General features: G+C 45.7%; 1 protein-coding gene and 1 long non-coding RNA gene across 8 annotated transcripts in view; one reads left to right on the forward strand and one right to left on the reverse strand.

The window, feature by feature from the left end:
* The window catches only part of FGF1 (fibroblast growth factor 1), a 96900-nt gene extending 89330 nt beyond the window's left edge, over window positions 1-7570 (forward strand). For 5 of the 6 annotated variants that reach the window (XM_084780355.1, XM_084780351.1, XM_084780352.1 and 2 more), the window contains one exon: window positions 4140-7570. In XM_084780355.1, coding sequence (XP_084636481.1) covers window positions 4140-4334 — 195 coding nt within the window. In that variant the 3' untranslated portion in view covers window positions 4335-7570. The remainder of the gene's footprint in view (window positions 1-4139) is intronic. The other variant, XM_084780356.1, reaches the window with a different exon arrangement.
* LOC311596673 overlaps window positions 1-15650 on the reverse strand; it is a 153749-nt gene that overhangs the window by 81115 nt on the left and 56984 nt on the right. The window lies entirely within an intron of this gene.

Consider the following 15650-nt stretch of genomic DNA (forward strand, 5'->3'; position numbering starts at 1 on the left):
AATTAGGAATTCAATTCAAAATTCCTCTGTTGGTGCTGAATGGGCTATAAGGGTGGATAAGCCAAGTGGAGAAATGGCATCTAATTGTCTGTCTGTCTGTCTTTCTTTCTTTCTTTCTTTCTTTTTTTGTTTTTGTGTTTGTTTTTCAAGACAGGGTTTCTCTATAGGCTTAGCTGTCCTAGACTCGCTTTGTAGACCAGGCTGGCCTCGAACTCACAGCGATCCACCTGCCTCTGCCTCCCAAGTGCTGGGATTAAAGGTGTGAGCCACCACTGCCTGGCTTGTCCTAGGCTTAATTGTTTCTTTGTAGCTGAAGCCATCCATCTGCTCCTTCTTTTTTGGAGTTGGAGTCTGATGCTGCTCTGACTAGGTGTTACCTTGTCTCAGTAGGAAAGAGGACGAAATAGAGGCAATCTGACTGATGCCTTTGGGTATCTCTGCTCCAAGAATTACACACAGAGAGGTAAAACCAACTTTCAATGTTTTGGGATTCAGTGGTCCCTTCTCTGTATCCAAACAGTTACAAGAGTCTTGCCTGTAATTTTGACCCAATCTTTCCTTTTCTGGAAGATGATGCCTAGAAAAAGGCAGTCTGTAGGGTAGGTTTAGTATGGGCTGGCCTTCAGTGGTATCAAATTGCCAAACCAGCACAGGCACAGGAAGCCTGCTAGGCATGAACACAGTGCAGCTCTCTCACTGCCCACTAGAGGGCAGGAGATGGAATCCTGTCACTGCGGAAGATAATGGCGTTGGACAGTGATTGCTCCTGCACAGCCAGGCCAGTTCTTCCAATCGGCCATCAAATCAGTCAACTGGCCAATCATTCCACCTTAGACTCACAAATGAAGTTCATGTCTCTCTACTCTGACAAGTCGCTGGTCCACTGCAAGTCCTGTCTATAGCAACAGGCAGTACCTACCTCGCACAGACTGTCCAAGGGGAAGCAGTCGGGGCTTGCTCATCAGCTTCTGGCACCTGGGAGACACTGCACTCGTGACGCCTCTAAGACAAATGACCAGCTTGTGAGCCCCACTTAGAGAGCATGGCACAGTTTTAGGCTTTCTCTAATTGAAATTAATGTTGGCGTTTATTCTAATATCTTATACTTAATTGCAAATGTTGAGGGAGAACTACCTAAACCCAGCATCCTCCAGGTTCCCCCTCCTCCCCGACACACACACACACACACACACACACACACACACACACACACACACACACACACACACCAAAAAAAAAAAAAAAAAAAAAAACCTCTCTCCACCAACTGTGGCCATCACTGTAATTCACCCAAATATGGTCTTAGCATATCCCACATTGACAAAGAAATGCTCTAACATCACTAAAAGCTCTGTCTCATGCTCTGAGCAAATTTTAGGTATTCATTCTAATTCAGATTTGTGGCCTGCATAGAAAGGGTATTTTTCTTTTTAAAAATTTAGTTTGAAATGCTGTATCACAAAACATTAACATATAGTTATCTACAGGGGTAGTAAGTGGGTGGGTTTATAAAACACTAATGGCTTCCTGTATTTTTCAGTTTTTCTACAATGAATGTGTGTCACCTAAGTAATTGGTGTGTGTGGGGGGGGAAGTGTGCTAAATATAAAAATAGAAACAAGCACAACAATAGGCATGAATCAGGAGCCGAGGAACATGTCCCCAGCACTGTGCCAAGTGTATGGCTAGCACACAACAAACCCTGGCTGAGGGGCGCAGGACCTCCGAGATGGCTGGCCGACTCAGCTATGACTCAGCCACTCTGCATGGCGGCTGCACCACTATGACAGAGAACAAGAGGTGGGGAATGTGACCAGCCCCTCCTTCATCACTGAATGCAGGGCCATCATGGGGTGATCCTGCCATAGGGTCATGACAACCCACACAGTCTAAAACTACCTCTTTCCTTCTGGCTCAACAATGTGCCCCAGTACTAGTGTCTGGACCAAGTTCCTCCAGAGACAGAGTCATTAAACTAGATACTATATTTGTATCATACTATTTTGTTCCAAAAGGATCCACAATGTCTCACCCAGGTGTCATTTCCCTAGACTATAAATGAATAAGAAGCTGGACACTTCCTGTTGCATACTTCCTTGCTAATAAAAGCTAATTCTGGGATGTAGCTCAGTTGTAAGCTGTTTGCTTAGCGGGAATCTGGCTCCGACCCAAGCAGGAAGAGAGAGCGAATTCCGTTAATCTAGGTAGTGAGCAGCCATCATCGGCCAAGCTCTGTGTGGAAAGGAAGATGCAGGACCATAAAGGCTCATAAGGTCCCCCCCTCTCAAAAAACATGCCCACACATAAGGAGCAACAAATGATCTGATTATAGACCATGCCAAAGGGAGTCACAAATCAACTGTGGGTGAAGAGAGTCCGTAAGGATCATGTGACTTTAAAAAGGCACGATCATATATGGCAGGTCACCAAAAGGACAATGTGTAGCCTAAGAGTTTCCGTATAGTTGCCTTAAATCCAACTAGAGCACATGCATTCTAAAACATGGTCTAATAGAAATTTGAAACACTGGCTTCTTTCCCTCGATGTAGACAAATTGTTGGTAAAATATCAGCTGACAGACACTTCGAAGTAACTATACTATTAATATGCTTGCGCTATTTCAATAAGCCTACAGCTGTACTGGATTCTACTGCGAGGGGGGAACGTTAGCCCCTCCCCTGATCATCTTGTCCTAGACATGTATTGTCACAATAGCCAATACTTCAAAACCCACCCTCAGAAACAGGACTGCACATCGCTCAACTGCCTCCTAACGGTAAAGTCCAAGAAGTGAAATTGCTGGATCAAAGACAATGCTTGTTTTGGAGTTTGGAACATAGTCTGGTGGTAGGGTGCTCACCCAGCATGTGGGAAGACTTAAGTTCAATCCCCAGGACTGGAAAAGAGAGGGAAATGCAAGGGGGTAAAGAGAGACAGGGAGGGATGCGCGTTTCTGATCTTCATTCCTATCTTCGAGCCGTACTCAGAAAGATATCACAACTAACGAATGACTTAATAGTGTTTTAGCTTCACTTTTTCTTGGTAGAGATATTAAATATACTTTCATAAGTTTACTGCCCAATAGTAAAATCGCAGATAGGGAGGGCTGGAGAGATGGCTCAGACGTTAAGAGCACTGTCTGCTCTTCCTGAGGGCCTGAGTTCAATTCCCAGCAACCACATGGTGGCTCACAACCATCTATAATGATATCTAGTGCCCTCTTCTGGCTGGCAGGCATACATTCAGGCAGAACACTGTATAATAAATAAATAAATAAATAAATCTTTTTTTAAAAAATAGCAGATAAGGCTGGGCATGGTGGCACATGACTTTAATCCCAGCACTCAAGAGGCAGAAGCCGGTGGATCTCTGTAAGGCCAGCCTGATCTACAGAGTAAGTTGCAGGACAGCCAGGAAAACCTTGTCTCAAAAAAAAAATAAAATGAAACAGAATCCCAGCAGATAAATACACTGTACCCCTGATAGATTATGACACTATAGCCATAGAGCCTTATACATCCTACATGGTATGAAGCGATATGGGAGAGTGTTCATGAACTGTTAACAGTTGTCTAGAGCTAGGACTATGTTCTACAGGCAAATGATCAGGAGTCCAAGGCGTGTCTCAACCAAGAACGGAAATGCACTGAACTTTCAGCATATGTTTTTATGCTCAGGGCAAATTCATTCTCGCTTCTATGGTCAGGGAAAGAGGCCCAGAAATGGCTTCCTGATAACAGCAAGCACAGATCAGGGGTCTGGAGAGCAGGTGTAGGAGCAGTGAGAGGGGAAGGAACCTTCAGTCATGGATGCTAACCTCTAAAAAGGAAGGTGCTAGACATGACAAGGAGGAAAGAGAAAATGAGGTCACGACAACGGCGTGCTGGGCCACCAAGGAACGGGCTGTGGGGGTCCCAGTATGATGGCTTCCAGACCATGCACGCACACAGATCATCTGAGGATTTGGTACGAATATGAAGTTTTGCTGAGGCAAAAAAAAAATCACAAGCTTTTAGTGAAAATCACCAGTATGGAAAGAGATTTCAGGAGATGTTCATACAGCTGGCAAGCAGAGGAGGAACCCCACTTCAAACCACTCACTAACCACCCCGCCCCCCTGTTGGCTTTTATCCTTTTAGCAGACACCAAATGAAGAATGCCTGTTCCTGGAAAGGCTGGAAGAAAACCATTATAACACTTACACATCCAAGAAGCACGCGGAGAAGAGCTGGTTCGTGGGCCTCAAGAAGAACGGGAGCTGCAAGCGCGGTCCTCGGACTCACTACGGCCAGAAAGCCATCTTGTTTCTGCCCCTGCCGGTATCTTCTGACTAGAGGTGTCTGCTCTGGGTGCTCCCTATTTTGGTTGACCCTAAAAATGCTCCCTTGACCATTGGCTGCGCTAACCCCCCAGCCCACCGAGCCTGAATCTGCAAGCAGTGCTTCTAAATAGCCAGGTCACTTTTCTGCCGAGCCTCTTCCCCCATGCCCGCCCCCAGCATAGTTTGGAACAGAGGGACCAACTTGCTTCTAGGGGACAACTGGCTGGCCAGTTTAGGTCTGAGTGTGAATACCCAGTTGCCTCGGCGGCACCTGCTGCAAGCTGGACCTCATGATGCAAAGATGGGGCCACGTGAAGGATCCAGAGGGGTCTGAGAAGTGGGTTCTTGGTAGCCGCATGCTCTTTGCCCTACTGAGTAAGCCCTGGTTTTGAGTGCCCCAGGCACCCAGCAGGACTACCCTCCCCGCTACCAGCACCCCACAAGTATTAGTAAAGAGACTGATGGTAAGGCTGGAGGACTTCCATGACAGTGACAATCTCCCCATCCCCCACCCCCATGCACAGCCGGGACCTAAACCCAATAGGGAGTGTGGCTTGTCCGCGGACAGCATGAGAGCATGGGATCTCAGCACAGAGTAAGAAGGCGGGGGCTCAGTCATGGGGAGTCAGGATGCACCCACAGCCCAGCAGCCATTACCAAGTTACCAAGGAAACTTCCACAGTCAGGGAACGAGGCTGATAAGGACAAGCACAGAGATCAGGGGTCTGGAGAGTGGGTGTAGGAGCAGTGAGGAGGGAAAGGTACCTTCAGTCGTCGATGCTAGCCTCTAAAGGAAGGCGTCAGACGTGAGGAGGAGGAAAGAGAAAATGAGGTTACGACACGGTGTGCTTGGCCACCAAGGGCCAGGCTGTGGGGTCCCAGTACGGTGGCCTCCAAACCATGCATGCACACAGGTAATAAGGACTTAGTATGAACATAAAGCCTGATTTGGCAGGGCTGGTGCGTGAGTTCTGTGTTCTGAAAGGGGCCCCGGGTCCCACAGATGCTGCTGGCTCCCCCACCATGCTCGCAGGAGCAGCCCCAGAGAATGTTGTCCAGGTGAAGGTTGCTCAAAGCTCATCCTCTTTTGCCTCCACTGCCTGGGTTTCCCTGACCGTGCAGGCGGCATCCGTGGTAGGTAAGCGTGGTTTCAAGGCCCGGTGCCTATAAAATGCCCACTTAGGAGTCATAGAAACCCTACTTCAAAGAAAGCTAAACCTCACAGATGGCTTTTCCCAAGAGACCATTTCTGTCACCATTATTTCTCCAAACAGGCTTCCTCCTTAAAGTAAACCTGGCCAGCAAATTAGAAACACTAATTCATCTCTGACATACAACAGTGATGCCATGAGAAGGCCCGTAATACGCCAGTTCAGTATACTGTGAGACTTCTGTGTTTTTGTCACATTTTCTATAGCTTGAAGGCATTAAATGGATTTGCACTCAGCCACAGAGAATGACAACAGCAGCGTAGGATGTATAAGCTACTTAGTTACGTAACACACTACATTTACTCATGAGATTTCCTTTGTCTTCTACTATGCTTTCAAAGTGAGGATGTAGGGGCTGGTGGGATGGCTTAGCGGTTAAGGGCACACACCACTCTTGCACAGAACAGGAATTCAGTCCCAGCACCCACATGACAATGTTCATATCTAGTTCGAACTCCGACTCTAGAAACCTGATGTCCCCTTCTGGCCTCCAGGGGTACTGCATGCACATGTACAAACTCACACTCAGACATGCATGCACACATGCTAATTCTTTACTATAAAGAAATGATATGGTGACTGGATTAAAACTGATAGCAGTGTTCACCTGTTTGACATGGATCTAAAATAATTGTCCCCTGGGGAAAAAAAATTCTTATAACTGTACTGTCATATTTAGGATGAAGACAGATGCCACTGTTGAGAGCTCAGAGTGCTAATGGAGAAACTGAACTGAGTTATTTAATAACATGGTTAATAATAATGTTCTGCCAGGTGTGGCAATGCACGCCTTTAATCCCAGCACTTAGGAGGCAGAGGCAGGTAGACCTCTGTGAGACTGAGGCCAGACTGGTCTACACAGTGAGTTCCAGGACAGCCAGGGGTATAGAGAGAGATCCTATCTTTGAAAAAATTAATAATAATCATAATAATGTTTAGCTTTTTTATACAAGATGATTCATGACTTGTTTTAAGTCTATAATTTAGATATGATTCTGTTTCACTTCAGTAAATCCCAGACACACTGGGGATAATACAGTATGGTTTACCATGTCTTTGTATTTGAAGATTTAAAACCTTGGCCAGTAAAAGTACACAGAGGTGAATGGTCAGTAGTTTTTACCATATGAACCAAACTCAAGTGTAACATTGATTAAGACAAATTAACGCCACTGTACAGGGATGAGATGGAGCCTTTGACCATCAACCCAGCTCACCATCCACGGCATTTGCTCAACAGATCAAGCTGCAGGCCCAATGTGTGTTAGGCACTGGATAGAGGCCCCTGGGGATGACGCCTGTGGGGCATCCTCTCCCTGGCCATGTATGTGTAAAGAAAGATGCTGTAGATTAATTTCTTTTGGTCAGGTCAAAACACAGACTTCACAGGTTCCTACTGAGTCAATAGCATGTTCTAGAAACCCCCAACGGTAGACAACCCCCTCCCCGCCCCAGTACAGTGAGAAAGACAAGCTTGGCAAAGTAAACCCAAGACCTTCCCTGTTACCCCTGTGTCTGCGTCAGGGGAGTGGACCAGTTTCAAAACAGGAAAAAGGCTGTTAGATCTGAGAAAGGAAGTAGCCAGCTGGTCTCCATTGAACATGGGAATATTTGGTTGTGTACTCTCTTCCACAACTGTCTCGAAGCCATCTGCTTGTCATGTAATTCTCACACGCACTCAAATTCCAAGCTTACTGTGACAAGGTGCCCAACACTCCCTACAAACTGTGAGAAGCATATGGGCTTGTGACAGTTAGTGACACAGTAGAGACGGAGCTGGGTGATTCCCTTGATGGCCTGCAGTGTGTCCAAAAACAAACTGGTATATCAGCTGCCATTGATGACAACGAGGCCCCTGCTTCGCGTTGAAGGCAGTGGAGCCCAAGTCCTCAGCTCTGCAGAGAACACTGCCTAAAGCAACCATTGTCCCTGGCTACAAAGCAGGCTCTGATGAAGACGATGCCTGAGGTTTACTCCGAGCCCCCACTGTATTACACTCTGCACCTTACAGATACTAATAAATGTTGTGTTAATGGGTGGCGTGTCTCCAGGTTTCTGAGTATCTCTCTGTGGGAAGACATTGAGCACTCCTGCAGTAAAATCCAGGATCCCTGGGGTGGCATCCAGCACCCCAGAGGAGTCAGCTGCTTCGTTCCCCATCGTCATCTTACTATTAAATAGGAGGCACTAAAGGCTGACGAGAAAAGCTAAGGCAGAGACAGTCTTCCCTTGTTTGGAAACAAGGCACTATGGGGGATTTTCTAGGTCTCTGGAATTGGAGTCATCTAGAAACCTGCAGGCACTCTTTATGACTCAGGGGCTTTTTCTCCCTTGTACACACTATGTGAGGCCACAGTGCTATTGTCAAGTTAACCATTTTCTGCTTAGGCAAAGTTATTATGAACTGGAAAAATTAAGGAGTCATTCATCACTTTAGGTCAGTATCCATAGCCTATATGTCTTAAGACCACTGGTGTCAGAGTTAATGCTCTCACTCAAACACACACATACACACACACACACACACACACACACACACACACACACACCACACGCACACGCACACATAATCATGGGCCACCTAGAAAAATAACTGGATGGGGCTGGAGTAGAGCTGAGTGAGAGAGCTTCCCCAGCAAGCTAGAAGCCATGGGTTCAACCTCCAGCACCATAAAAAATTGAAACAAAACAGACACAAACGTGTACCCATCCTATAGTTAGAATCGGTCCCTCCTTCTCCCTTTTTAATGTTGCATAAAGTGCTGGCCAGAGGACTCAGCAGGTAATGGTGCCTGCTGTGTGAGCCTGGCAAGCTGAGTTGGATCCCCAGAGCCCACGTAAAGGGGGGGGGGCAGGAAATCCAGTTCCCAGGGCTGTCCTCTGACCTCCATGTATGTGTCATGACATGTGCGCCTAATAATAATAATGTAAATTGCCTTAAGTGGTACTTTAGAGCTTTTTGGAGTGCCCCTGACCCTGCCATGAACACCCAGGGCACCTTTACACATACACACGACTGAAACGCAATTTCACAAAATGTGTGGGGAGCACTGTGTCCTTTCTGTGAACTAAAAGGTACTGGGCAAGCAAGCAGAGCTCAGTTCCAGAGCACAACCTTAACAGGTCACAACCACAATTTGAAAACTGCCAGCTTAAAGCAACCGCCCTCCTTCCGAAAGATGAAGAGGCCCCAATTATGATTCTGGGCTGACTGTAGTGTTTACAAAGACACGGCTCGTTCTCGAATAAATAGGACAAGGGGACATCCTGTGATACAAGCACCATCTGTTCGCAAGCTTGGTGTGTTCTCTGAGCCGTGAATGAACTGATGACGTGTCCTGAACATCCGCTGCGGCCTCCAGGACAGGCCCAGCACAGTTCCACTGTGGGAGTCCTAGAGACTCAGGGTCACTTCCTCTTCCCTGACGGGTCTCACACTTTGGATCTCAAGGTCATCCTCTCCCTGACTCCCACAGTCTTTATCTTTCATGGGCCCCGGGGGTCCCTGTTCATTATAATTTCTATGAAATGCATAAATGGGCGGAGCCGGGAAAAGGTTATAAACCTAGTAGGGTATCAATTTCTGGAAATGAGCTTCTCGCCTTTTATCTGCCTCAGTCACACACACGAAAGGCTTGCCAACACGACTCAACCACAAGGCAAACGCCACTGCCGCCACAACGCAGCCTACACACGGAGTTCGAAATTCGCATCCTTCATGAGGCAACTTTCAGTAGGCAACTCTGTGCCTTTTAAATGTGTGAGGGGGTAGGACAGCTGAGACTCTGATTCCTAGGGGGTGCACTTGACTACAAAGAGCAAACCAGGAATGAAGTCATCACCTCTGATGCCTATAGGGTGGGATTCCTGTTTGCCTGGGAGAGCAATCCCAGGTCCAGAGCACAGGGAGATTCTTGCATTGGCTACCATAGTAATGGTGCGCCATCAGACATCAGCGAGAAGGTGCCTCCGAGTGCACTTTTCATAAATTCTTTTTTTTTCTTTTTTCATTTTCGTATGTGCACGTTTGGTGTGCATGTGTGTATGCATGTCTCGGGTGTGTATGGCATACCTAGAGGGTTATTCACTCACTTGTGTTGGGTCATGCACGCAAAGGCTGTTGTTGGGAATCACCCTCCATCACTAATAGCCCACCTCTAGTCACGGAGACGAGGTTGCTCATCAGCCCTGAGCTCACTGACACAGGGAGTCTTGCTAGCAGAGTTACCTTCCGAAGCTGGAATTATTGCAAGCAGACCAACCCCCTTGTCTGGCATCTATATGTGTCCTACGGATTCAAACTCTATCCTCAGGCTTGCACCGAGAGCACTCTAACCACTGAGCCATCTCCCCAGCCCTCAAAAGTTGTTCAGAGCAATGACGCTGTAGGAAGACTGAAGGCCAAATGACCTGTGAAACCTACATCATCTCCATTTCGAAGGCTCTAGCAATGATTTCTTTTACAAGCATCAAAATGACCTAATCCTCTTCCCAAACCTGACCCCATACCCTAAAAAGAGCCTCCTTTTTGACACTGCACATAAAAAGGATTCTAAATTGCAGCCAGAAATGGGAGGCATGAGGATGCAACATCAGGCAGGCGAACCGACGCTAGCAGCATCCCCTCAAGCTTTGGGGAAGTAAGCCAGATCTAGACTGCTGGAGGCTCGCTGAAACACTGGCCCCACTTCGCAACTGACATAGTGACCAGGACATATTACACTGTTAGCTTTACACCCTAGTTATTAAAAAACAAGAAATGAGATCATACACTGCCTGAAGCCAGACAGGGGGGTTGTTTCGTCCAATCAGATATTGTAGGACCTAATTTGGGGTCTTCTGGTGGGTTACAAATGTTTGTGATGTGGGGAGGAGGTATTTCCCAAATTGCTTCCTCCTCCTAACCCATCTCACCACACGGGCTAAATTTACACACGCAGCAGTGAACTGCTAGTGTCCATTTTATTACATAAACAAGCAAAACCTCACCCTTCCTAGCTGTGCTTTTACTTCAGCCTTAATGAAGGGTTGCGTCCTCCCTGCTGGGAACTCTACTCAGTCTAAGAAGCTGATTCGCTTGGCCCAAGTGTTTGAGGGTGTGAATGTAGAAAGGCCATTTACCCAGAAGTCGACTTCATTGTCATTTTTCACATTTCGCCATTTTCCTGTCATAGGAAAACAATGTGTAGAGTCTGGCCCAGAGATCTTTAACCATAAGTTGTTAACTTCTCTTACCCATATGCCTTAGCCAAAAAACCAAACCAAACCAAACCAAAACCACTTTCTTCTCTGAAGCAGATGAGAGGAATGCTCCTGTAGAGCAATTTCTTCTGTGTGAGGTGAAAAGGTGAGATTTTTGGAGGTCGGGGATACCAACTGTGTTAATCGTCCATGAGTTTCCTGTGGAAATGAATAGGAAACCCTATGACACTCTCAAAATGGAACACCTGCGTCAGACCTGGACAATGGTGCAGGTTTTAGGGCGGGCAAGGCTTTCTCTGACACTATAGGCAGGCACTCCAGGAAAGCTGTGAAGAGAGGGAAAAGAAAACGGAAATGTGTTGCTACTTGACTTTCATGCAATATTTAGCTGAGTGAAAAAGAGAGATGTGGTTTAAGATTGCTTGAAAATGCACATGGCACTTGGACCTCCTGGGTATATCTAAGAGTCAGAGGGTGCCCGGTACCATCTTCCAAGGCAGGAGCAGGAAGCAAAAGCATCTACCCTTGATGGTGCACTAACGCATCCGCTTATTAATCATTTACTATCTACCCTCATATGAGTCAGCATTCAAGCAGGAGATGGTATTCGCATCAATAATATAAACAGGGAGATTTTAATGGCTAAGAGAGGTGAAGAGATCTCTAAGGAATACTGGAATGGCAGGTACAAGGAACAGCTACAATTCCTAGGGCGGAAGAGAGGAAGGAACTGGAGGAAAGAATGAACTTCAAGCCGGTGTCCTCTCAAGGAAGAGATGTGGGCTGTACTGGAAAGATGTGTCTGGAAGCGCTTTAGGGAGCTTCCAATGGGAGTGCTGGTGAGACTGTCTAGATGCAACTTTTTGGACAGTCATAACTTACAGGAGCCTGTGCACCACCAGGTCTCCTTAGGTACTGCACCAGCAAGAAGGCAAGCCCCAAACCCAAAAGGAAAAGTCCTTCTCTTACAGTGTCCCTCTGGCGCCCTCTACTGACAAGCCTCACTGGGGGAGGAGAAATGTTTGCAGAGTCCTGTCCAGGATCGCAAAGCAACGAACAGAAGAGTGTGGCGAAGGAGCAGAAATGTTATAGACAGACAAGGCATCATCATAGCTTATACCACAGTGGTTCTCAAGCTGTGGGTCTCGACCCCCACAGGGGTCATGTATTTGATATCCTGCATATGATATACTTATATTACAATTCATCAACAGTAGCAAAATCACAGTTATGAAGTAGCAACTTAATAATTTTATGGCTGAGGTCACCACAACATGAGGAAGCATTTCAAAGGATCTCAGTATTAGGAAGGTTGAAACCCACTGTTATACGTGTGCTAGACCAAGAGTGTTTGAAGATTAAAAAAAAAAAAGTATGGTCCTTCCTTTTAGAAAACGCACAGTACTGGAGAAAAATCTCTAGATGGTTCTCAATCTGTGGGTCATGACCCCCTTGGGAGTTGTACATCAGATATCCTACATATTAGATATTTATATTACAATTCATAACAGTAGCAAAATTGTAGTTATGAAGTAGCAACAAAATAATTTTATGGTTGGGGGGGTCACCACAACAACAGAGACTTTATTAAAGGGTCACAGCATTAGGAAGGTTGAGGACCCCTGCTCTAGATGAAAGTGTTGGGGTTTTTTTTTGCAGTGGAGGGGCGGGGTGGTAATCCAAATTAAAGAATGTTACTGCAAGTAGGCAAGGTAGCAAGGTAGTACACACCCTTAGTCCCAACAATTGGAGGCCTGAGGCAGGAGTATCACCAGCTCAAGACTACTTCGTTAAGACCACGTTTCAAAAATAAATAAGTAAATAAAAGTAACAAAAAAGTTGCTACCTAATTCCTCTGCTCAGCTCAGAAGAGCTGCTGATGTGTTCATCACTCTGTCTTTGAGGGGATTAGTCATCTCCTAATTTAAATCGGCTCAGGGTAGGGGGCTAGAGAGATGGCTCAGCTGTTAAGAGCACTTGCCACTTGTGCAGAGGGCCCGGGTTTGATTCCCAGTGCTCACAGCTGGCTGCAGCTCTTCTTCCAACAGATCCAGTGTCTTCTTCTGAAACACACCGTGCTGGTCTGAATGAGAAAGGCTCTCATGGCTCATGTGTTTGAATATGTGGTCCAGAGTTGGTGAAACTGCTTGGAAAGCATTAGGAGGTGTGGCTTTGCTGGAGGAAGTGTGTCCCTGGGGGCGGGCTTTAAGGTTTCAAAAGACATGGGCCATTCCCAGTGTACTTCCTCTGGTTCCTGCTTGTGGATCAAGATGTGAGCTCTCAGCTGCTGCTCCATGCCTGCCTGCCACCATGTGCCCCACCATGACGGCCATGGACTCCTATGCCTCTGGAACCATAAGGCCCAGACAAACCTGCCTTCTATTAAGTTACCTTGGTCACGGTGTCTTATCACAGTGATAAAAAAAAAAAAGTAAACAATACACATATATACAGGTAAAACACTCATTACACATAAAGCAAAATAAATAAATCTTAAAAACTTATGTCAACCTAGATCAACATATGTTGAAGAAGGCTTTTTTGAAGCCAGACTGCCAGATGGGAAATCTTGGCTCCTCCATTTATGGAGTTTGTAACATTGGAAAAGTTGTTTGTACTCAATCCATAGTGCACTCAATCCGAGGGTGCTTTTAATCCGTGGATGTTTCCATTGCCTTCTCAGGAAAAGGAAAGGGAAAAGCTATCAACATCACAGATGATGGCAGGGTTAAATAAGATGAAGGCATGCAGGGATTTTGAAATAGTGTGTGTAGCACATTACAAGGATTGAAAAGACAGCAGATTTTACTATTTTTAGAATAAAATATGGTTACATATGGTATGTAATAAAATAGGGCTAGCTGGGCATGGTGGTACATGCCTTTAATCCCAGCACTCAGGAGGCAGAGGCAGGTGGATTGCTGTGAGTTTGAAGGCCAGCCTGGTCTACAAAGTGAGTCCAGGACAGCCAAGGCTACACAGAGAAACCCTATCTCAAAAAACCAAAAAGTAAATTAAAAATAAAATGGGGCTAAAAAGGACCATTTAGCTCCTTTGTCTAGAGATCTTGTTGACTAATTTTATGAGTTCACATTTGAAAATGTTGAGCTACAAACAACCCGTGTGGAAAAAAGATGTGAAAATTTTAGTTGACTTAAGCTATGCTATTGCCCATTGTAGGCCACATGTTAGTCAGTCCACATGTAGAGGGTGTATGTTATTCTAAATGCTGCATATTAAGTGGAGTCTTGCAATTTAAAAAAAAACTCAGGTAGGAGTGGGCTGGAAATGTAGTTAGGTGGTGGAGAATTTGACTGTCACACTTAAGATCCTAGGTTCGACCCTTAGAACCAACCACAAAATGAGATGAAATGAAATATTGCCATAAAGTGGAGAAAACTTGCTTATAATAGATAAATAGAAAACAGAAAAACAGACAAACAAATTAAAGTTTGTTTACTCAGGAGAGTGGAGAAGGAAATATAGCTATCTTTAGATAGTTCAAGTGCCATTTGGTTTCTCTGATTTGGTACTTGAAACGAGAATTGCAAGGAAATGGATTTGGTTTAATTAAAAAAAATTTTTTTTTTGCTTTAAAAAAAAAATAAACAGGGACTGGAGAGATGGCTCAGCAGTTAAGAGCCTTGGCTGCTCTTCCAGAGGACCAGGGTTCAACTTCCAGTACATGCGTAATGGCTCACAACTGTCTGTAACAGCCTCACACAGACATTCACGCAGGCAAAACAGCAACACACATAAAACAATGCATGAACTCATTTTAAAACAACTGTTTTGAGACAGGCTCTTACTGTGTAGCCCAGGCTGCCCTCTAGTTCCACAGTGTACAGCTCAGACTGGTCTTGAATTTGCAGGAACACTCTGGATTTGGCTTCCAAAGTGCTGGCATCACTGGTACGTGCCGCCATGTCTGGCTTGGCTTGGCTTTTATTTATTATGAGGAAAAAAACTTTTGAGAACAGTGAGGACATTCTAAGCCCATTAAAGACATATCCACAGATAGGGATGGACATCTGTCACTCGGGGACACTATCTCACAACCACGGGCACATGTGTAATCTCTGCACTATGTTCCCAGCCCTTCAGGAGTCACCCTCTGGCTGTCGGGAACAGCACCCACAGGCAGCCTGGGGATGGATCTTTTCAGGAAATTCACCTCAAGGTCATACAGTTACCAATATCTCTGAAACATGATTTTGGCTTCAAGACTTCCCATAAGGTCAGAGGTAGCCTCTGTTGAGACTGCCTCAACGTCCTCTCCATCATACCTGTTGCTTTCCCTTCCTCATGGACCCAAGTAGGTAGGCTCCTGGGAACCCAGTGTGTAGCAATGCCTGCCTATAACCAGGTGAGGCCGGAAGTACCTATAGCCCCGTGATTCTCCAAGACATTGGGCATCTAAGGGTACAGACTCTGAGTTCACAAAGTTCCACCCTGACACTTCTGTGTGTAGTCCATTTGGGTGAGCTGCAAGAGAAACCCCAGCCTTCTGACTCCCTGGCCTGTCACTGCCTTGCTATCATTCTGGGAGGAGAGGACATTTTGTTGATGGGCCATTCCATCTCTTGTGCAGCTTTTCAACCTTTTTTTTTTTTTAAAGATAGGCTCTTGGTATGCAGTCTATACTAGTCTCTGCAGTCTCCTTCTTTAACTTCTCAAGTGCTGGCATTACAGACATACAGTATTGATTCTTCAAAACTATTAGTTATATATCGAGCCTGGATATGACAGTGGTGTGAGATAAAGTTCTCTGCTGGAGCTCATCGGTGAGTGTATCCTTCCTCAAACCATGCCCATTCTGAGAGCCTTGTTAGCCACATTAGTTCATTACCCGACACTGGCACTTCTAACTCAGGCAATTTATTTAATTATTTATTATAAATTTATTATTTAAGATA

Source organism: Acomys minous (genome assembly GCF_964271855.1).
Source record: "Acomys minous genome assembly, chromosome: 4".
Classification (NCBI taxonomy): Eukaryota; Metazoa; Chordata; class Mammalia; order Rodentia; family Muridae; genus Acomys; species Acomys minous.